This window comes from Centropristis striata, chromosome 16 (assembly GCF_030273125.1).
Source record: "Centropristis striata isolate RG_2023a ecotype Rhode Island chromosome 16, C.striata_1.0, whole genome shotgun sequence".
NCBI lineage: Eukaryota > Metazoa > Chordata > Actinopteri > Perciformes > Serranidae > Centropristis > Centropristis striata.
In genome coordinates this window covers 16,806,352-16,829,776 of record NC_081532.1, presented here as the reverse complement: position 1 = coordinate 16,829,776, position 23,425 = coordinate 16,806,352, and the positions used below count along the sequence as shown (strand labels likewise).

The following is a 23,425-nucleotide window of genomic DNA, read 5'->3' as shown; positions in this document are numbered from 1 at the left end:
ATCAGATGTAAACATTTGAAAGCATTGAATGGGATGGCGGATGATTAAAGTATGACGCATTCATATCATGTCACGTCCAGATGCTGCAGGAAATGTATACGAGAGCCTTACTTTGAGCAGGATGATATTCTTTCCTGAGCTTCTTGAAGTCTTGCTATTGTCAGAACAGTTTTCTTTTCTTGGCAGTTGGAACATGTGCTTCTTACTTTCTAAACATTTTTTTGAAAGGAAGGGATTTTTCTAAAAGGAGAAGATGTTTAGGGGAGACTCGTGACAGACTTCCACAGATATAATCTAAACCAGAGCTCCTAGAAATCTGTCTGAAGCAACACCTTTCCTGTTTACTCTCGTTAATGTGATGAGTAGATCTAAAAACTCGTCTGTCGTGGCGGCCCGCAGGCTTCTAACTTATTCTGTTGCAGGAAACAGTAGGGCTATAAAATAAGCTATAAGTCAGCCAGATTGTTTATTTACCCTTCAGCCTTGTGATGCATATTTTGACATTTCTATCCATTTCATAACGTTGTGTAACGTCTTCAGGTGTCGAGGAAAGGCTCCCGTGACGTGGCCGACCACATGGCCATCCAGATGGACGATTCCGACTCCATCACGGTGTCGGAGCAGAGCGAGCCATCGGCAGAATGTTGGCAGAACATGTACAAGCTGCTCAACTTCTACTCCCTCATCTCCGATCCCACTGGCATCCTGGAGAAAAGCTCCCCAGAGAATTGCCTTTCAGGTGGGAACCAGCTTCCGGCTGTCTTCCAGTTCCCTAATTTCCATATTTTATCCCAGCCATGATTTGTCATTCCACTTTGCTTTGCACTTTTACCTTTTTCCTCTCAGATATTTTTTATTGAATTAAATTTTTTTAGCCCATCACATATACATACATGTTCAAACAATGTAAATTTTTCATAGTGATCCAACATAAACATAAACATCCGGTAACGCTTTATAATAAGGTCCTTAATAACCATTAATTAACAAGTAATTAGGCATTGTTCTCGCTTTAGATCCGGTAGTTGCAAAAAGCATAGTTAACTGATAGGTAACTTATAATAGATTAGCAATAAAGTATATTTTAATATCAATAAGCAAACAAAATAGGATTAATAAAGGCATGGCAAAGACATAATGGGTGGGTCATGGGTGTTTGTAATGCCATTATTAACACTTATATAAGCTTATAAACACACAATAATGTTAATAAGCATCTTGTAAGGACTTACAAGGGCCTTAATACTTGTTAATTAATGGTTATTACAAGGACCTTAATATAAAGTGTTACCAAACATCCCTCCCCTCGCACTAGCCGCACCCACAAACCATTATTTCTCAGGGTTACTATATCTGGTGTTAAAGGGAACTGCTGGAAGTCAAGTATTGAGTTGATAGATAAGCAAATAATAACAAATAAGTAAACAAACAAACAGGCTAAATAAATAAATAGAGGTGGATAAGTAGAAGAAGGCAAATTAAGAAATTGGCTGATACGGACTCTGTAGCTGACAAACGGACGGAGAAGCAGGGCAACAGAAAGAGAGGCAGATACATCAATTTGACTTTAGGTTCTCAAAGTATTTCAGGAAAGGTCCCCACGCCTTCTGGAACTTCTTGCTCGAGTCACAAACTGCATATTGGGTCTTTTCAAGGTCAAGACAGGACATGATGTCACTCAACCACTGAGCATGTGTGGGCGGGGCAGGATCCCTCCACCTTAATAGTATCGCACGCCGAGCCAAAAGCGAGGCAAAAGACAATGTACGGCTTGTGGTTGGAGTAAGACGTGTGTCATCCTCACCAGTGGTGCCAAAAAGGGCAATCAGTGGGTTAGGTTCTAGCTCAAGATTAACTTTTACCTTTTTTTTTATTATACTTTCACAAATGACCCTGTCCTACCCATCTACCTTTACATATTTCAGTCCTCAGCAGCTGTTATTTTTCATGCATTTAATACTTTCTGCACTTTATTATTCTAAATAATGTGCTCCAAGTTAATATATCAGCTGCTGTACTTATCTTCTTCTCTACTTCATATTTGCTGTATGATTTATTAATTTCTAGTCTATTTTTCCTGATATTACCTCTTGCTGCTGTTATGACCCAGCATTCCCCTGAGGAGCTCATTAAGTCTGACAGTATCTTGTCGTGGTGAAACAGTGTTTTAACAAAAAGCACATTGATGTAATGACAGAATGAGTTCCTTAGGGACTAAAACTTTGCTCAGTCCTTTATTACATTTTATATTTTATATTTCAAATTACAGTGCAGCGGTCATTACAAACGGCACGTCATCCTGCCAGCCTGCAGTTAAACAAAGTCTATATCATTGTGTACTGAAATCATAGCTCAAAAATAATGTCTAGTCTGTACAAAAATGTCATTAACCTTCTGAACCCCAATGTTTTTTTGCTCCTGTCACATTTCACTCGATGGCCTCGTTTTTCACTGCAATATTTAAGTCCTGCACCTCTATAGAAACAGCACAGTCGTGGTGCGAACTCGAAAATGACTTTTGTCCAGTAACACACACTTATAATGCCATTAATCATAACAAAAAGAAAAAAAGAAATGGGCACGGATAGGTATTAAATAAACATCTTGATCCAACTTCCATAATTCTCTTCTTGTGTAGTTGAGTTGTTTGTAAAGTACATTTCAGCAATAAGACAATTCAAAGTACTTTACATAAAACAATAAAATCATCAAGACAAAATGCAAAAGTAACACAATATAAAGTGACAAAGCCAAAAGAATCAAAATCAAATAAAGCTAAAATAGAATTAAACAGGAATAAAGACAAGAATAAGAGTAACAGTGCAGAAAAGAATGATTATTTGATTGAAAGGTAGCATAAACATCTAGGATATTTTATTCTACATGAACCTACGATGGCTGAATTGCAATACAGATGCATCTCAATTCATGTAAAGTCAAATAGCCCCAACCAAGTATTGAGTGCATATAGATGGACATACTTTTCAGAGGCCAACATTTCCATATTAAACATATTTCTAAAATTGGTCTTTTGTAATATTCAAATTGTTTTTTAGACACTGAATTGTAGATTTTCATTAAATGTAAGCCATAATCATTATAATTAGAAGAAATTAAATACATTAAGACATGAAATGTTTGATTCTATGTGTAATGGATCTATATAATGTGTTATTTCCACTTTTTGAATTGAGTTACTGACATAAATAAACTTTTCTATGATATTATAATTTATTGAGATGCACCTGTATGTATTTTAACATCTCTAAATGTGTCCTTTGCTTCCCCTCTCCTTCCTGCAGAAGGCGGACGTCGACCGTCGGAGCCGCTCTGTAAAGTGATCTTCGAGAACGAGCAGCAGGACCAAACGCCTAACAAGCCTCCTGGCGCGGGCGGGCGGCGGCGTAGCCTGGTGAGCTCCGAGCCCCAGCACGTCACACTCATAGTGTTCGGCATCGGGATGGTGAACCGCACCCACCTGGAGGCCGACATTGGCGGGCTGACCATGGAGGCCGAGCTGAAGAAGATCCACGGAAGCTTCACCCTGAAGGAGAAGATGAAAGGTGAGGTCCAGATCTGTGCAGGTGGTAATGGGTTCTTCAGTCTTAAAATACAGCTGAGATAAAAAAAAAAAAATTGATTCCATACACCAGGGGTGTCAAACTCTGGCCCGCGAGGCAATACCAAATTATTATATTATTATTGTAAATTAATGACATTGATGTGTTTTTTATTTGAAATTTGATTTTGCATGTCTGCACTATTTAGTTATATATTGTATGTTTATAAGCGTTGCTGATTCCATATTTAATGTTAAAGCAAAACATGTTTGGTATATATTAAAAAGTTTATTTGTTCAATGTTGGCCCGCGATTTTATTCAAGTTTTAAATTTTGGCCCATTGTGTATTTGAGTTTGACACCCCTGCCATACACAAAAGATAATCCATTTCATTTTAACAGGGAAGCTTGAGCTGTTTTGAAGTGATCTTTTTATTTTTATGTTGTCCTCAGACATCCTGCACCAGAAAATGACAGAGACGTGTGCTTCGGCTCACATAGGAGGGGTAAACATTGTTCTCCTGGAGGGCATAACTCCTGACATCCAGTACGTACACATTCTCTTTAACTTCTTATCAGGGAAATATTTTTTTCAATATTATGGTTTTTATGTGTCATCTCGAAAGAAATTTTTTTGAAAAGAAAACAGTTTTAAGAGTGTATTGATTCTTATCCTCTCTGAATGATGGGTTGTTGATTGAGGTGTGAAGTTTGAAATCTGTAACAAATTACAGTCTTTCAAATGATAACTACTAATGATTTCCCATGTTTTTATTCAATATTCTTTTACGTGTTTACGTTACCCAAAAGACACAGCTATTTGATTTTAACTGTCTCAAAGATGAAGAACTTCTCAGCTCATCAATATCACGCCTTTGCCAAAATGGTCCTTAACTTTTTTTGAGATACTCGGTGATCAAAAAAAGTGAGTGAAATCAAAGTAATACCTTCCACTTGAACAAGAACACAGCGACATAACTTGCACATCGATGCTTTAATCTTCAGTACCTTTGTAAAATGCCAGAGTTTAAACTAAAAAGTGGATGCAGTGTGCTCACAAGCGTTTGCGCTCAGCAGGAGCCAATTACCGACTCTTTTCCAGCCGTGAAATTTTAACAGCAGTTTCTGTTTTTACTGCGAGCAATTTCCTCAAAACATAACCACCCTAATCAGGTTACAAGCCTTGTAGTCACGCGTCTAGACAGACTGATGTATCTCCACGCAGCTTTGATTCAGTTTGGAACTTCTGCTGCTGCTTCAATAAGAAACTTTTTTTCATCTCATTCTATTAAACAGATGCTCCCGCTGCGAACATAAACCTAAGACTTAATCCTATTTTCATACTGTATGCTCTGAACTGCACTCAAGTACTTGAATTTGTATATGGCACACATCTTGGCACTTTTTAGTTGTTACTAAAGTATTTAATTGCCCCACATTCAGATGTAAGTAAGAAGTATTGCAGTGCCACTGGCATGTTTTTTCGACTATGTGTGTGCAGTGTGCAGACAAAAAACATTTTATTTAGTGATATTCAGCAACAGGCTCCAAAACAAATGTGTTTGGTCACAATTAAAGTTAGGGTAGGCAGTTTTATTTTATTGTCATTGGGCAAAAATCCCATTATAAGCTTTCAGTATGTTTTAATTCAAGAGGTCTGAGAAAAAAAATAGACTTTTGCAATCATCTTACTTCTGTTTTCAGGCTTTTAGAGAATCTAGCCAGTGACGAGAGACTTTGGCCAATCACAGTTCAATTACTCTTATTGGCGGTTTTCCCTTTAAAAAGGTGAAAGCCTGATTCATGGTTGGTGGTGAAAAATCCTGCAGAAACAATTGTTATTCCAGCATTGGCAGCAACTGTATAAAAGAAGACTTTCAAAAAAGGGGCTAAAGACAAACAATATAAAATGTGTCATCATCAGCAAAGTGTTTGAGAGTGAGTGGAGAGAAATGTGTTTTCCAGAAAACAAGCATACCCCAGCTTTAATTCAGCATAATCAACAGGCTCCAATACAAATGTGTCGGGTCACAATTACAACATTGTGTCTGTTATGTTTGCACACTGACAGCTATTGTTTTGAGATGTATTCATTTAAATGCAATTCCCTGTTAGTATTAAACATAACTCTGGTTATCCTTGATGTTTCAGTTATGCTAGTTTTGACCTACTTTATTAACCTGGGCCTTTTTTATCATAAGCGTGTGCAAAACAAATGGCCTCAGAGCCCTTCTCACTAGAAGTTATGTTTTTGCTTGTGGAAAACTGTTTTCACCTTCCTAGAACTGTTTCACACTTTCTTCTGCTCTTCTTCTTTTCTTATTATTTATTTCTTGGCTTTCTCTTCCAACTACTTGCATAGACTGGAGGATTTCCCAACATCTCCCACCAGCACAGCTAAACAAGAGTTTCTGTATGTTATTGCTACCATTTAGGGCTCACATGCATCACTGAATCAAACCACAGCTGCCCCGATTGCACATCCTTCATTTGTCTGAGTCGTCTGTCATCCATGTGTATTTCCAGTGAAAAGTTTCTCAGGACTCTCCTTGTTAAGATGTTTGTGTGTTTGACGCCACTTTTATTGTTGCAGTTTATAAAAGCAGAAAGTTATTTGTGAATCTCTTCATTGTTCACTCTGTTCGCAGTCTGCCAAAATACTGAAATATCTTTCAACCAGGTTGATGTTTCAGCATTTTATTCAAGATTCAGTAGAATAACACATTCAGAAATGATATTAGAATGCAGAAAACGTTGTATTTACCACCAAAAAAATCAGCATAACAGCTTGCATTTGGCTGTCGTAGTGTACAATTCATTACCTTTCATTCATAGTGGAACATGTGTTATGATTGCTCATTCTACCGGTGCCCAGAAAACTGAATGCTGTCCTGAATCTGCATGTTGGTTCACTGTTTGATGTCCTCTCAGTACTTCCACTTAAGTTGCACATCCATTCATATGTCCCCTGGAAAAAACAACACATTTCACTCCGGTAGCTCATTCCAGTTTACTCTCTGTTTCAGAACGGTGGTGAAATGCAACATTGCCAAGTCCCAGGCCTTGTACAGCGCCCAGCGAGGACTAAAGACCAACAACGCAGCTGTCTTCAAAGTCGGGGCCATTATGATCAACATCCCGCAGCACCCGGCTACTTTGCACAGCATGATGGTCCGCAGCTCCCACCAGCTCTCCAAACAGATCTCTGACCTCATCCGCCAGCCCTCCAACGTGTACGTCCTTCACCATTTATCTGTCTTTTAAGTCCCATTTATAGCATTTAAAAGTAATGAGGAACTGATCTTCCACACTATATTTAAAATCCTAAATGAATCCGTCATGCAACACACTAATGTCATTAGATTGTAATCTACACTTAATAACATCCTCGTAAGAAGTCTTTCATCTCCATAAGTGACAGGTTACTGCACCATAACCACACTGCTGCTGCTTTCAGAGCCTGTCTGTGTGGTCTGTTTCCATGGTAATATTCTGAATTATGTTAATATATTTATAGGCTTGTAGGTGTGCTTAGGATATTAAACAACTTTTCTATAATTTGATGTTTATAGGAATGTGAGCCAGTATCTGCAAAGCTCTTTATAATAACACACACACACACACACACACACTCACACACACTCACACACACTCACACATACATATTCACACACAACTAAATTCAAGAAAGTAGCATTTTTTCTGTTTGTACTTTAGTTCAAACAACAGTTTATCCCATAAGTTTTGTGACTGACACAGTTCTGAAGCACTGCATGATAAATCCAGTCCAGCAATGAACATAGCAACAGTTACTTGACAGAACAGTGATTCCAGACCTTTTTGGTTCAAGGTGCCCCTACAGCTTTCAACAATACTTAATGTATGTTCCAAATGCTATTCATTAAATAACAGTTGTTATTGTCATACAATTTAACTGTCAATACTTAGGTTGATTGGTCATCAATTGTACTAAATCTCAGAGTGAACTTTAAGCGAACTATTTCAATTGTTTATCGATTACTTTTATCTGATTACATCAACTGTTAATCTATCACTTCAAGCTAACTATTTCATTCATTTATGCATTACTTTTAGCTAACTATTTCAGCTGTTTTGTATTGCTTTTACCTAATAATACAAACTGCTTAGCTGTTACTTTAAGCTTACTATTTCAGCCAAATATCCATTATTGTTTAGCTTATTTGCTTAATTTATCCATTACTTTTAGCTTACTATTTAATTATTTTCTCCATTACTTTTAGCTAACTATATCAACTGGTTTATGCATTACTTTAAGCTAACTATTTTACCAGTTTCTCCAATTATTTGCTAATTATTTGAAATTTTTAGCCAGTTTAGCCAGTACTTTTGGAACGTATCCAATGCTTTTGGATACTTTCGCCTAAATTTTAATCATATATCCTTTTCTTACCATTAGCTATTTATTTGAAGTCTTTTGACCAAGTAGTTCAAACATTTAACCATTATTTATCAAATCATAATTTCCATTTTTTATAATTGGTTGAGCTACTCTACAATCTCCTCGTATTACCCTCTGAAGTAGTTGGGTGGAATTTGCTGTGACAAAGCACCGGCTTCACATCTTCAAAGTCATCACTGAGATAATGAGTCAATCATGACTGAGTGAGTTGAATGTTTTTTTCTCTCCCATCACAGTCAACCTCCTAACAGGGAGGACACCCCCACCCCGCAGCCCTCTGACAAAGCATCCAGCATCAATCAGACCCCCGTAGAAGCCAACGAGTTCCCGCAGCTCCCTGAAGGCCTGGAAAAGAAGCCTATTGTCCTCAAGTTCAGCGCCATGATGGATGGCATCACTATCGGGGCTGCCCTGCTGCCCTCGCTGAAAGCAGAGTACAAAATGGGTCGTGTGAAGAGCCACGGCATGACAGGTGTGTGAGGGGATGTCTGACTTTGATTTTCACAATGGCTAATTAAAGAACAGAACATTTCCCCAGAAAAAAGACTTCCACCTCTCCTTATAGTTCTTAAAACTGAAAAAAGAAAAATACTTTGTGTTCTCGTGCAATGCCCAAGCCCTGCAAAAGAATAAGTAATATTGCATTTTTCTCCCCCCTCTTCTCCTGTGTTTAGGGGCCCAAACCAGTTTCACCTTTGAATTGCCAAACCACAAACTTTGCTTCCAATCAAAAGTGTCCCCAGTGGACATGTCCACCATGCCGCCGTCAGCCAGCCTCACCCTTCCTCCAGTCACCATGTCAGGAGAGTACATCATGGAGGAACACGAGAGTCACTCGGACCAGGGCTGGGCGCCTGACGACTTCCCAACAAACAAAGGAAACTACCTCCAAGGCAACTACCTGCGCTGTGTAGCTGAGGTAAGACGCTCCTGATGGGTCTTCACATCTTTGATCAGTACAATGAATCAAATCTTAGTCGATGGATTGACACAACAGCTGATGTTGCTCTTAACTTGCCCTCACTTGTGTTTTCTGGTGTGCAGATTGGTTCATTTGAGCACAACCTGACTACAGACCTGCTCAACCACCTGGTCTTCCTGCAGAAGGTTTTCATGAAGGAGGTCAACGAGGTTATTCAGAAGGTCTCAGGTACTGTACCAGAGACCAGCACACTGCAAGCATACCAGATTAACATGTCGTGAAACAAAACCTGCAGATATCTGTGAAACCTGTACAAAACCTTGTCCTTTCTTTGCAGCTGTAATGAGCCAGTGTTCCTCTCAGATCAATAGAGTTAATCTAATCTTAAACATTCGACTGTTCCCAACAGTATTCTGTAGCCTATAGCTGCTACTTAAGTCAATGAAATGTATTGTTTTCCTTACAAAACAAAGCCCAAGGCACTGACACAAATCCAGTCATGTTCTTTTCAACCACAGTATTGATTGTTTAACTCACTAAGCTTGGTCGATGTAATTGCCCAAGAAAGAGAGAGAACTGGGAGTTTTATGCCATTTTATGGTAAAGAATAACAAGAATGATGTAAATATTCACAACGTGGACTTTAAACGAAGTAGCACTGGGACTCAACAGTAGATATTCGAAGTCACACATATACAAGTACACAGACAGCATAATCCCAGTGTATCACACGTTATCTAGCACTTTGCAACAGTCTGTGTTGACTTGTGAGGCTGACTTGTATACTCTCTTTGCATGCAGGAGGAGAACAACCCATCCCACTGTGGAATGAGCATGACACCTCAACGGATGCAGACAAGCCCAAAATCCTGCTTTATTCTCTCAGCCTCATGTTCAAGGTATCTCATTAAAGTTTGTTTCAGCTTGGATAGACAAAAGATTGTGTCCCAACTTTGTGTTGCTCCAAGTTAAAAAAGATCTTCCAGATTAAGAGATTTTTGTTTCATTTTGTATGAAAGCCCATTTCTGCGAATGCGATGAAAAACAAAAGAACAGTAAGTCATGATAATGACAAACTTTTGAAAATGAAATAATGCTTTAGTATCTGCAAATAATCAGAAATTGTTTTAAAAAAAACTTTAGTCTAAGAATGATTCTCATTATTTATATTATATATATATATATATATATATATATATATATATATATATATATATATAATTATTTCCATATTTTTTTTACTTACTCTTTCTTCTACCAGTGGAAATGGGCTTCCATAGATCTGAGTGTTCGTTAAAGTTTTGGAGAAACATCTGAATGCTGTTGTTTGCTCACAGGGAATCCAGATGACAGCCACCACTCCTTCCATGCGAGCTGTACGCTTTGAGACGGGCCTCATCGAGCTGGAGCTCTCCAACAGGATCCAGTGCAAGGCTCAGCCCGGCGGCAGCAGCAGTTACCTGAAGCTGTTCGGCAAATGTCAAGTGGATCTCCACCTGGCTCTAGGACAGATAGTGAAGCACCAGGTACAGATCAGCCACATACAAGTGAAATTCAAGCTCTAAGATTTAAGACTAGTGTGACACCCTTTATCCTTCCACTCTACAGGTGTATGAAGAAGCTGGCTCGGACTTCCACCAGGTGGCGTACTTCCGAACTCGTATCGGTCTGCGGAACGCTCTGCAGGAAGAGATCAGCGGCTCCTCGGACAAAGAGGCTGTTCTCATCACGCTGAACAGGCCAATTGTTTTTGCCCAGCCCGTGGCATTTGACAGAGGTTCGGTTTGTTTGTTTTTATCTACATCATATTGTAAAAAAAAAAAATTCTTTTTTAATTATAAAGCAGGTAGGTGCACTTAGATTAAGCCACAGCTCATACAAGTGCATCACAATAAATTAGAATATCGTAGAAAAGTTTATTTATGTCAGTAATTCAATTCAAAAAGTGGAAATAACACATTATATGGATCCATTACACACAGAATGAAAAAATGTCATGTCTTAGTTTATTTAATTTAATTTAATTTAATTATAATGATTATGGCTTACATTTAATGAAGACCTAAAATTCAGTGTCTCAAAAAAATTTAATATCACAAAAGACCAATTAAAAAAATGATGTGTAATATGGAAATGTTGGCCTCTGAAAAGTATGTCATTCTATATGCACTCAATATAAACTACTCGAAATAGACTTTTCCATGATATTCTAATGTATTGAGATACACCTATATTCAGAAACTGTGACTTTAAATGAGCCGTCAGGACTTCTGTAAGGTTGTGATGTCACAACTAAAATGAAAATGAGCATAATATCTTCCCTTTAAACGTCTCTGTACTTAAGACAATTTGTTCTAGTCAGTTAATTTTGTTGTATGGGAAGAACATTTTAATTATTTCCCATTAACTTTGTTTGTTGATGCTTAAGACATCATCAATGTAGCAGATTTAAAAACTGCCCCTAGTTTCAATTAAGACTTAATGATTAATTATCCTACTTACTCACCACTGATTAAAAAAGAAGGCTCAGTGATGGAACTGATGTCTCCAAATCTAATGTGAATGTTTACACGACATCCCGGATGTAATTTAAAGTTCTTTCTACTCACCTGTGTGTCCTCCTGCAGCCGTGCTCTTCTGGCTCAATTACAAGGCAGCGTATGATAACTGGAACGAGCAGCGGCTGGCCCTAAACAAGGACATCCACATGGCCACTAAAGAGGTGGTGGACAAGCTGCCGGGCATCCAGCAGACCTCGGCCCAGGCCTTCAGCACGCTCTTCCTGCAGCTGACTGTTAATGACCTGGGCATCTGCCTCCCCATCACCAACACATCCCAGGTAATCTGCTCAACATGGTTTTGATCTATAAAGTTAATAATGTAGAACTTTAACATTTTTTACATTTTAACTGCTGGATGTCCAACTTCAAATATCATAGTTGCTTATTATACAAACAATATCAGGCTGTTGGCTTCAAGGTCATTTAGATAAAGTTCACATTTACATATGTATTTTCATGTTTAATGCAAATAATGTAATCAGAGGGCTGAGAACGCTCAAGTTTTAGCATCTTTGATTGGCATTAAAATACTGTGGTTTAACTTTAACTTCACTGCACATAGAAGCCATGGTTTGCAGATGTGTTGTATTTAGCAAATGCACAATAGATCTAATGTTGTAGTTGTAGTATTAGTATTATCTAACTCTAACTTAAGAAACGGAAGCAGACAGAAATCATTTTTGTGCTTCTTTTGTCAATTTGTTAAAAAATTATGATATTACCATCTCCTCTTTAAAAAGAAAATTAGATCCTAACCCTTATCATTCTAATCTAAATCAGCACGTGGCAACAATAACTAGTTGTTCTGATATCTATACAAGTATCAACACGAGTGTTTGCACTGATGGGATATCACGTCATCATATTTTTTAAGCTACACAAACAGAAGAACTACTTGTGTCGCCCATTACCTGATCCGTACATCCTGCCTGATCGGTACTGCACATGTGCAACTATGGGCTCATTCATTAACTACTTCAATCATCATCTCTGGTAAAAAAACGATCACTGGGTCTGAAAATAAAGAAGGAGGTAGCTAAAGAGTGAGCGATCTCACTGCACATGCTCAGTACCGATAGGGCGGGTGACAGTGGAGAGTCTAACGTTAGCCAGAGCTAGCAAAATGTCAGCAATTTATGCTAAACATACCACCATTAACACGACAATGCTTACAGTATGCAAGGCTTTATGTTCACAGTGGTATCGGGTCAGTAGTTTTTTATCTGCGCTGGTATCGGAACATCTCTAACATTACCTATTCTAGTATTCATTCGTATTGCTTATATTAATAGCCTTAAAATGCAATTGCATTGTTGTTCTTTACTGTAATGAAAGAACAATTTCTCTGTTATCACTTTTAATATCAGTGTTTCCCCTACCTAAGATGTAAAATCATCATCAATCTGCCCAACCACACATACTCTGCCATTCCCTCATCAACCTTTATAATGCATAGTTTTAGTGCAAAGCAAACAACCACCAATATGATACACAACTTTAAAACAAGTACGGAATTAAGCGGCAACACAATTGTGCAAAAATGGCTGTGATGTGTCTTTTTGTTATTATTTTGTCCAGAAATAATATTTTGTGTAATAATAAACCAGTAGAGCTGCACCAATAGTGTGCTATTTAAGTATTCACGAGACTGCATCAGAGTAGTTTTTAAAAATTGTTTATTTATATGAAGAATGATTCAGAATAACTTGCTGATATGAAAATATAACTAATGTTTTTGTTTAAAAGCTTTAAATGACTACTTAAACTTTTAGGGGAAACACTGGATATTAAGGAATGGTCTTGTTATATACTCCAGTACTCTGCTATTATACAGTATGTCCATAGAGACAAAGATATACCAGCTGTTATGTCACACTTATTTCCATAGAGAGGACAAGTACCAGTAACGGAGGGCATCAACTCTGAAGCTGGGGCCAGCACATCAGTAGGCCGGCATAAAAATGCACGAAAAGTAACCTACAATTTCTTACATCTCTTGTGATGGCTTGTTGTGGTATAATGACTTAATGTGATCAATACTCTGCATCACAAGTTCTCCTTTGTTTAGAAATGATAGGTCACACCACTTTGTAACAATCAGATTTTCCCCCACAAAGCTGGCATAACAACTAATGAAGCTTGAGCTGGTGTCTGGCTGTGTTTGGGTTGTGTAATTACTTCATACTAAAAAGAGGTTATGCCAGTTGGTGTCCAGAGTATTCCTTATCTGTCTCTAAAATGGAAACGAGGGAATCTTTCAGGCTAATCTGTGAGAGACTGCCATGAAATTGTATAAAATCGCATACACCACAGCAGATATAATGACTGCACATGGTAGGCTCTGTCTCTGAGAAAGAATTTGGAAATTACCTGGATTTCTGCAGTAATCGTCCCAAAGCTGCGGTCTGATTTTGATCCAAGTGAGTTATTTTGGAGGTGAACAAGCCTCCCGTTATGGCTGGGATGATGATCAGACCCATCTTCTTTTAGGACCAATGCAGAGTTAATCCAGAAATTCAGGGCCATTTCCCCCCAATCCTGCAATTAAACACAATCTAACAAACTGAAAAGCTTGGTAACATTTCACTCATTGTATTTATTGTGCTTCTTAATATTCTGTCATTTGTGAAATTTGCAGAAAAGACCCAAAGTATAATTTATTTAAAGTTACATTGATCATCATTCTGGATGGGGATACACAGTACAGTTGAATGAACTGTTACCAGCTGATTCTGCCTTTTCTGAACACATGGAAGTGGGTTCTTTTTCCATGTACTTCAATCACACTTGAGGGCTGAATAACCCCCCTCTCCCTGCCCCTCTGCCAGGCCAACCACAGCATAGATTTTGACACCGGCTCAGCGATGGTCCTGACCATTGAGAGCACACTGATCACTGCCTGCTCCTCCGAGTCTCTGGTGAGCAAAGGCCACTTCAAGAACTTCTGCATCCGCTTCGCCGAGGGCTTCGAGACCTCCTGGGACGACTGGAAGCCTGAAATCCGAGGAGATATGGTCATGAATGCTTGTGAGTGACACGTTATATTTCAGTATTGATTTTTTTTCTCACATATGGTTCATTCTGACTCAGTTTTATCGCCTTTCAAAACATGCCAAAAGCATTGATTAAGGAATGGAAAGTATCCAAAATTAAAAAATAGATATAAACAGGTTGTTTAAGTGTTGCATGTAGCATCCTTTAAACATACACTTATTAAAAGATTAATTATTTGTTTAAATTAATACCATATCTGTCAGTGTAATGACATAATATCTCAAAAATAATGAAACTTTGCAAAATAAAATGACTTGGTATCTCATAATAATTACTTATTATATCTAAAAAAAATGATGTAGTGTCTCAAAGTAGTGATAAAACTAGAAAACAATGACTTAGTAACAAGAAATAATGAGAAACTTTGAGAGACACTAAGTCATTCTTTTGTGATATGCAGTACTTCTTTTTAGAGATTTAGGATTATTGAGATTAATTGTGATGGAAAAAAACAGATCCTGAGTCTCACGTCATTATTTTTGTGATGGTAAATCATTATTTTGAGGTACTAACTTGCTTTCTCATGTATTTTACTCTAAATAGGGCCATGATTTGCAAAGATTTACCAAGATTTTACAAGATGAATATCATAGTGCACATAAAATACAGTTTTTTACAAACAAAGATATATATTTTAACTGAGTGTAATGACCCGACCTTAGTCAGGAGAAACCAGTAATTGTTATGTGACTCTCCATGGTCTCAGCCCCTCTGAAATATTGATTCTGTGTCTGTATACAGGTGTAGTCCCTGATGGTACATATGAAGTATGTTCCAGGACTACAGGGCAACCTTCTGCAGGCAAGTTCTTTTAACTAAGTTCTAGGCCATAAAATATGGATCGCACCCTGGAGCTGCACAATAATCTTGAGACAACTGTCTGAAAAAGTTATTTTGCATAAATTTTATCCACATCCTCTGCCGTTCTTTCTCCTCCCCTCCCTCCTGGCTTCCCCTTTTCTCTCGGAAACAGAGAGCAGCAGTGCCGGTACCTGGACTCTGAATGTACTTTGGAAAATGTGTGGTATCGATGTTCACATGGATCCCAACATCGGCAAGCGTCTCAACGCGCTGGGTAACACGTTGACGTCACTGACAGGTGAGGAGGACGTGGACGACATCGCCGACTTAAACTCTGTCAACATGGCCGACCTTTCGGACGAGGACGAAGCCGACTCCATGTCTCCCACCATCCACATGGTCAGTCAATACAGGGTTCATTTACATCATAGCTTCTTAACGATACACTATTCCTTACTGCAGCTAGATTTAGTTATTTAAATACCACTTGTGATGACACATTGTAAAGTTATGAAGAATATCCTGCCAACAACAGATGTTATAGTAGAAGTTCTTAGGAGATTTATATATATATATGCAATCAATTTCTTTAGACACATATACAACACATAGAAACATATAGACATAAAAACATATAGAATATGAACACTTAAACTTCAGTGGTGGTTGTCACGATTTAAAGGAATAGTTCAACATTTTGGGAAATAAGCTTATTCATTTTCTTGCTGAAAGTTAGAAGGGAAGATCAGTGTTAATGTCACATATTTTTATTAGATATAATGCTACGGTCAGAAGTTGCAATTCCTTACGCTAACCTAGCCAATACCTTAGAGCAGGGGTGTCAAACTCAAATACGCAATGGGCCAAAATTTAAAACTTGAATAAAATCGCGGGCCAACGTTGAACAAATAAACCTTTTAATATATACCAAACATGTTTTGCTTTAACATTAAATATGGAACACGCAACACTTATAAACATACAATATATAACTAAATAGTGCAGACATGCAAAATCACATTTCAAATAAAAAACACATCAATGTCATTAATTATTAAATAAAAATTAAATAAAAATCGTATGCCTCTTTTCTATTTGAATCCTTCTGATTTAAATATCAAAATAAAGTTTTTCAATAGGTTAATACATTTAAAAATAAAATAATAATTTGGTATTGCCTCGCGGGCCAAATAAAATTACACTGCGGGCCAAATTTGGCCCGCGGGCCAGAGTTTGACACCCCTGCCTTAGAGTGTCTTTTAGTGCAACCAAAAGCTGAACAGCTAATTTTTAAATTGACCAAAATGATGTTACAATTAACTGTCATGAAGTGGAAAACGTACTGTAAAAGAGTTCTAAGACACCTTGAACAACACCCAGAAATAAGGTCAGGCTAGTTAAAGGCCTCTATTCTGATTGATTGATGCAGTGGTAGCAAGTCATCAATCGCAAGATAACTACACCCACAAGCATACTCTGCTTTATCGTCTATTCATCTCTTAATGGGACCATCGTTTACAAAATAAACATCATGATATATTGAAAAACACTTGAAATAGCAACAATAACTTGTTTAGGAAAATGTTATCTAAGGTATTAAATCAACTGAGAAGTAGGGTCATTTTCTCATTGACTTCTGTGCAATCAGACTTCTTTTTGGAGCCAGTGGAGTCGCCCCCTGATGGCCATTTGAAATAATGCAGGCCAAATGCACTTATGCATTGGCTTCACTTTTCAGACCCGTAGACTACTAGACAGAGTAGAGTGTGGTATTTATCTTCTCTTGTAACTCAGCCAATAAGTGCATTTCCCAAAATATCTAAATTATTTATTTAATATCGCTTCAATATATTTGAACTCATCCTACCTGGCTTACCTTAAAGCTTCAGAAGGTAAAGTCTGACCCGAGTGGTCTATTCTTCCACCTCTCCATCTATTTGTCCCTGCCGTTGTTTACAGAGTCCAGGGAGCCAGTTCAGCCCTCGGCTGACCTTAAGGAAACGTCTGGTAAACCACATCCTGGGCCTCAGCCCCAGGCCTCAGAGTGTGTCTGTGTCACCTGAACCCCTAAACTGTGCATCGCCTCGCCTCGTAGCGGGCAGTGCCAGGGCCCAAAGACCTCTCTCCTGGGCCTGTGTATGTAGCACCCACAGTGTTAAACTCTTCTCTGGGCTGACACAATCACTTGCAAGGTTACATCTCAGTCACCTGTAGTTATCAGATGAAGGTTGTGGATTCCAAAATGCTGAGCAATGCTATTTGATGCTTTAACTAAATAGCATGATAATGGACAATAGTTTTGCTTAGCATTTGCTTTCCCTGCACTCCTCATTAAGCTTCAATGATGGGTGAAAAGAAATGAATTAGTGTTACACAATTCCCTTTGGCAACAAAGCTTAATTTTTCCCTCTTGCACTTTGAGTGGAGCGGTGATGGTGACGGTGGTGGTGGTGTCTCCTTTTGTGTGACATTCTGTGTTTTGTGATACCTGGTGTGTGGATTTGACTACATGTAACCTACTCTAATTGATCCTAACAACCCCCTTTAATCAGACAGACTTGGGAAGGAGGCATTCTTATGTACAGCAGCTCCCTGGCGGAAATCTTTCAGGAAATAATGGTTTTTGGGTTTAATCAGCAGGGTTTGTTTTATTTCGCCATCAGTTTTAACAGATAAATATGTCTGGCTGTGTATCATTGCTTTGACTCAACAGGAGGCCATTGACCCCAGAAGGCAGATGGCCATGGGGAACCAAGTGATTGATGCTCGTGGGAGGAAGTTCACCAAGAGGGTGGTGGACATCAGAGAGCTCAACGAACAGGCCAAAGTCATCGACGACCTCAAGTAAGATTTCTGCTTACTCATTCTGTATGATGTAATATTTCAGAGCAGAAGAGCCCTTTTGGGTGCCCCTATGATAGATAAAACATGATCAAGAGGCCTTAATGGAGAGAGTGCTGTCCAGGGTGCCCTTCCAGTGGAGAAAACGGGAAGAAGTGCTTTCTGGTGTGCTCTTAAATAGAGAAAATATGATGAAATGCCTTGTAGGGTGCCATTAAATTGAGAAAACCTGCAGAAGTGCCCTATAGGGCACCCTTCCAGTGGAGAAAACATTAAGAAGCATCTTCTTGGGGGCCATTAAATTGATAAAACATGAGTAAGTGCCAACTAGGGTGCCCTTCTAGTGGAGAAAACGTGACGAAGTGCCATCTAGTGTGCCCCCGAATAGAGAAAAAATGACGAAGCAACTTCTAGGGTGCCATTCAATTGAGAAAACGTGAAGGAGTGCCCACCAGGGTGCCCTACATGCTAGAAAACTTCTGTGAGCCCTTTTTATTTTTTCCACCCCTGCCCCTCAGACAGCTTAAAGTCGCCATAGTTGCATTTCATTGCTGTCCTGTTAAAACTATCTACATCCTCTTTGCTTAACCACAGGAAACTGGGGGCCAGTGAAGGCACCATCAACCAGGAGATCCAGCGATATCAGCAGCTGGAGTCTGTGGCCGTCAATGACATCAGGAGAGACGTCAGAAAGAAACTGCGTCGCTCCAGCATGAGGGTAAACGCTCATCCATTTCCCTTCCCCAATTAGCAATGTAGAAAGTTTGGACGCTGTCAATTAAAAAGCTACCCCTCATGTATTACAATACATAACTGTCTATCATTCAGAAATTAATGAAACCAGGGACTGACATTGTGTTCTCTCCTCACCAGGCGGCCTCTCTGAAGGATAAGTGGGGTCTTGGCTACAAACCAAGCTACAACCGCTCCAAAAGCATCTCAGCAGCAGCAGGCAGGCCCCCTCTGAAAAGGATGGACAGACAGAGGTAAAAAACAAGGACAGGAGTAGCCAATTTTCCTTGGTGTTATACTATTATGGTAATGCCACTGTTAAAGGTGCTTCAGCCAGCATTTACTGTCAACAAACAAGACCAAGTGACCCCTGTCTCGCACCTTTTTAAAACACATTTCCCATTACGCTTCTTATAAAGAGGGCGCAGTGACTCACAAATTAGAATGTAGTGTAGAGGAGAGGAAGTGCTTTTCTCATTTGTTTATAGTAATTATGCGGATGTCTCAGAATTAATGGAGTAATGGTGGTAAAACAGTTGACACTTTATTAGACCCTGTATCATTGGGAAACATTAACACTGGGCCATAGTGAAAATACCTGGAAATGGAAATGATGAGTAACAGTTTGTGGTCTGATTGAGAGGTGTTTATTTTCTGAAAACAAGAAAAAATAAATGTAGCGTATGTTGTACCAATTTGAGGGATGGTTTGTATTTTTTGAAGTGGGATTGAAATGAGGTACTTATCCATAGTCGTAGTAGTCATCATAGTTCAATGATGCAGGCACAGAGGATGAGGAAAGCATGGCTGTGGACGGGGCAGCAGCTTCACATATTTTAGCCACCTGAAAAAATCAAGATCAGTTTAAGTTTGTGCTTTATTTAGAATATTTTAACCGCTTTACCTTGCTGTCAGACGGACCTTTTTCCGACAGGGAACTGAGGGCATTTTCAGCCATCCATGCTCTGTTCAAAGCCACCAGACTCCTTTGACAAAAACAGTCATTTTCATCGTAGCACACTGGAGTTGCTGGTCCACAGCTGCCTCGATTGGTTAGTTTGTTTGTGTTATTGTGTGGCTTTGTTGTTTTAAAGGGTTATTTTGGATTCATCAAAGTCACACAATAACACAAAACGAATCAATCATGGCAGTAATAGACCAGAAACTCAAATGGTAAAAGTGCTGGTTTTGTCAATGGACTCTGGTGGCTTTGAAGAGAGCTAACAGTTAGAGTTCCCTTTCAGAAAGGGTTCAGGACATGGCTCCTGCCAGCTACTTTAGTAATACACTCATTATGGATACCTCATACAACCCCACTTTTAAAAAAAATCCAAACTATCCCTTTTACTTATGTGTGTGTTTGTTCACATACTTTACTTTGTCCTTAGTTCTAGAATAGGGGATGTGGATGATCTACCAGATATGCGAGTAGATGCTGCCTCACCTGGACCCCGGGTCACCTTCAACATCCAGGACACGGTAAAAAGATTTCTTAAATCATCCTCCGTATCTCACATGCTGACAAAAGAAGAGAAAGCTAAAAGCATATCTTTATTGCACTGTAGAGAATATTCTTATTTTATTCCAACCAAATCAATAATTAAAAGTGATGATGAAAGTAGATATTTTCAGTTTTGTGCTGTTTTTATGTCGACAGTTTGGAGATCATCATATCATCCTTCACATCCATGTGTTTGTCACTGTAATCGTTCTCCATGCAACATGATATTTACATCACACTGTGGCTCATGTGCGATATGGTGATGGGTTTTACAGTTTTATTTAAAGGCGGCTCAACGGAGGAAGCCTTTTTTTTCTCATTTTGGATAAGCTCTATATTTAATTACTCTTTTGTTCAATTTAAGATCAATAATCAGGCCTTGGATGCTGCAAATTCACCTGTCAGTCCAGGAGAGGTATTCAAGGTATACGGCGAAAGAAATTTGAATTTAACAAATTAAAATACCTAACCAACACCAACAAGCACTTCTGTTTCCTCTTCTCCTCTGTGATTACCTTGAAAATGCTGAAATGACTTTGAATATGCAAAATCAAGACAGGATGATGAAATACTAGCTTCTGCTGCGTAGATAATATACACTAATATTATGTTAAACAACAGTGTCTTCATTTACATGATAACTTACTGTAATCCTGCTCTTTGTGTCTCCAGTTACACTGTGATTTATGTGATGTATACATGGAAGCACATTACAATGCATCCTCGACAGTCTTTAGTACTACTGAGTAGATAAGTACCAGCAGTGCTGCATCAATCACAGACATATGTGAGATTGCAATTTGTCCCTGATTTTATTTGAATAACCTTTATGCGAACATTCTTTCAGAAATTCATTTAGAGACTCACCTGTAAATACAACTTTCTAGTTGGCATGCTGCTTGATTAATTATGGAGTCACACATTCTCATCCTGTCTTGAAACTGCATAAATAACCAAATCTACTTCTTAATCTTAATATATTGACTGGTTTCTAACAACTATGCATGGTGAGGCTCTGAATAACAGGCTGTCGGCTGCTGTTTGTCACAGCAGTCGTTCCTCTCTCACACCCAACCAGATCAGATCAAATACACATTATAAATGGACATTGGTCGAGCTTTAAGGGTCAATAGTGTGTAAAATAAAATGGCAATTACTTGATGCAATTACCGTACAGAGAAGGGTTTATGATCAACTAAAAAGTTGAGTCTCACACCTTTATTGACATTTTACTTTTTAATATCTAGTGGGTCAAAACGTAAAGAACAGTGTAGTATTAAGTGTAGTGTCATGTAAACTTATGATTACTTGGATACAGTAATTAAAACAGGATGCAATTAATCCTTTTTGACAATTAAAAACAATTCAAAGACAATATATTCAAACTGATCAACTTTTTATTTTTACACAGTATCTCGACTGAAAGATTTATCTTTTCAGAATTTATTATTGTTAAAATAAATGCTCCGTAAGTCATCTTTAGACAAGTCTAAGCAGTCAATAGACATCAAGGGAATAGGCCAGCATATTGGGAAATACACTGTTGTTGAGAGGTATATTATGAATTTGCTGCCACTGTCCTATCTGTCCATTCAATAAGAAGTTAAATCCAGTGAGCCTGGTTCTGTCCAGGATAACACAATCGACTTATCAGCACCTCGAACATTCACTACTGACGTGTCAGGCTGCTGAATAACATTCTTTTATTTGATTTGACCCCCTGGCTTAACAAGTTAATTTAAATTTAATTTAGTGAGAGTTTAACTATAATTACTATAATAAAATGAAAATTAATTAATCATTTTTTCTAAATCTCATCTTTTGATATATATGTATATTTTATTTTGCAGGGAAAACATTGTTAAAATAATTCATTAAAAGAATTAAATATACTCTCATTCTATGATAAATAATAAAATAAATCTTATACTATAACAACTTTTATATTTAAGTTTTTGGGGCATTATCTGTCATAAAACCAAAATTATATAAAAACCCCTCAGGACCACCAGGAGCTGCACAGCACCAAAACCCTCTATAACCCAGGGGGCCGACACGGCTACACATCAGCGACGACTTGCTGTGGCGTTAGATTCAGGAGGATACGTTGGTCTCTAGAGACTGGTTAGGAAAGTCTGAACCCCCTATTCCCCAGAAATCTTTTAGAGTGGAGGCAATATCAGACTGGAGATGGAAATGAATGTAACCATTTGACAATCCCGTCTGATATCAGTCAACAAAAAAAACTATTTTATACCAGACAATGTTTATTGAAAATGCACCTTTATTTATTAAGAGAAGTAACTTAATTCACAAGTGACCTTGATCTGTGAAGGTTTTGTTGGGTTAATTTCCCCTGTGCCTGGATTGAATGTTGATGAATCTATCTGTGGTGTTATTTTCCTGCCAGAATGATGAAATTGCCACTTTGCAATGCCTCCAATATCCAGTCTTTAATGATGGCAGACCCAGACTGTCTCTGCTTCAGGCCAAATGACTGAGTGTCCCACTTGTTCTTCTGTGGTCATTTGGCCTTAGACACCCACATGCTTCCAGTCAGTGAAATAAATGAGAAATAATGACAAATATTGTTGATGTTCTAACAGATTTAGGTCCAAAATGGTTTCAGGCTCTTTTATTGATGTTCAGCAACACTCAGACTCTGTCAGCACCGACCTCTGGGATCTGTTGCTGCTGTTGACAGCCTTCTATAGGCCGTTCTGTCCTTCCCTAGGTTGGTTGTTTAATCGGTTGATCAGTAGGTTAAACAGTTGATTAGACAGTTGATTGGTACACAAAAATTTGCCCAGCTTCTAGCAGCAGTTTTTGCTCTGGGGTGCTGAAATTTGGTATGGAGTAAGTATTTGTGTGTCCTTGAGTTTGTGCCAGTTAGCAAAAATAGGAGCTTGGCAATGGGAGTGGTCTATTGTAAAAACAATTGTATTAAAATAAGGAGCCTCCTTGACAGTTTAGTTGCTAGCGAAAAACAGAAAAAGGGTAAAAAGCTGCTGT

General features: G+C 38.4%; 1 protein-coding gene across 1 annotated transcript in view; it reads left to right on the top strand.

Moving 5' to 3' along the window:
• kiaa1109 (KIAA1109 ortholog) overlaps positions 1 to 23,425 on the top strand; it is a 106,496-nt gene that overhangs the window by 58,065 nt on the left and 25,006 nt on the right. The window contains exons 49-70 of the mRNA XM_059352715.1: positions 541 to 739; positions 3,303 to 3,563; positions 4,014 to 4,107; positions 5,923 to 5,973; positions 6,587 to 6,793; positions 8,238 to 8,473; positions 8,676 to 8,920; positions 9,046 to 9,151; positions 9,725 to 9,822; positions 10,261 to 10,449; positions 10,532 to 10,700; positions 11,551 to 11,762; positions 13,373 to 13,456; positions 14,313 to 14,511; positions 15,280 to 15,339; positions 15,512 to 15,738; positions 17,299 to 17,475; positions 18,053 to 18,183; positions 18,775 to 18,898; positions 19,054 to 19,166; positions 20,301 to 20,391; positions 20,778 to 20,837. Of these exons, the coding sequence (XP_059208698.1) occupies positions 541 to 739; positions 3,303 to 3,563; positions 4,014 to 4,107; positions 5,923 to 5,973; positions 6,587 to 6,793; positions 8,238 to 8,473; positions 8,676 to 8,920; positions 9,046 to 9,151; positions 9,725 to 9,822; positions 10,261 to 10,449; positions 10,532 to 10,700; positions 11,551 to 11,762; positions 13,373 to 13,456; positions 14,313 to 14,511; positions 15,280 to 15,339; positions 15,512 to 15,738; positions 17,299 to 17,475; positions 18,053 to 18,183; positions 18,775 to 18,898; positions 19,054 to 19,166; positions 20,301 to 20,391; positions 20,778 to 20,837 (3,333 nt within the window). The remainder of the gene's footprint in view (positions 1 to 540; positions 740 to 3,302; positions 3,564 to 4,013; positions 4,108 to 5,922; positions 5,974 to 6,586; positions 6,794 to 8,237; positions 8,474 to 8,675; positions 8,921 to 9,045; positions 9,152 to 9,724; positions 9,823 to 10,260; positions 10,450 to 10,531; positions 10,701 to 11,550; positions 11,763 to 13,372; positions 13,457 to 14,312; positions 14,512 to 15,279; positions 15,340 to 15,511; positions 15,739 to 17,298; positions 17,476 to 18,052; positions 18,184 to 18,774; positions 18,899 to 19,053; positions 19,167 to 20,300; positions 20,392 to 20,777; positions 20,838 to 23,425) is intronic.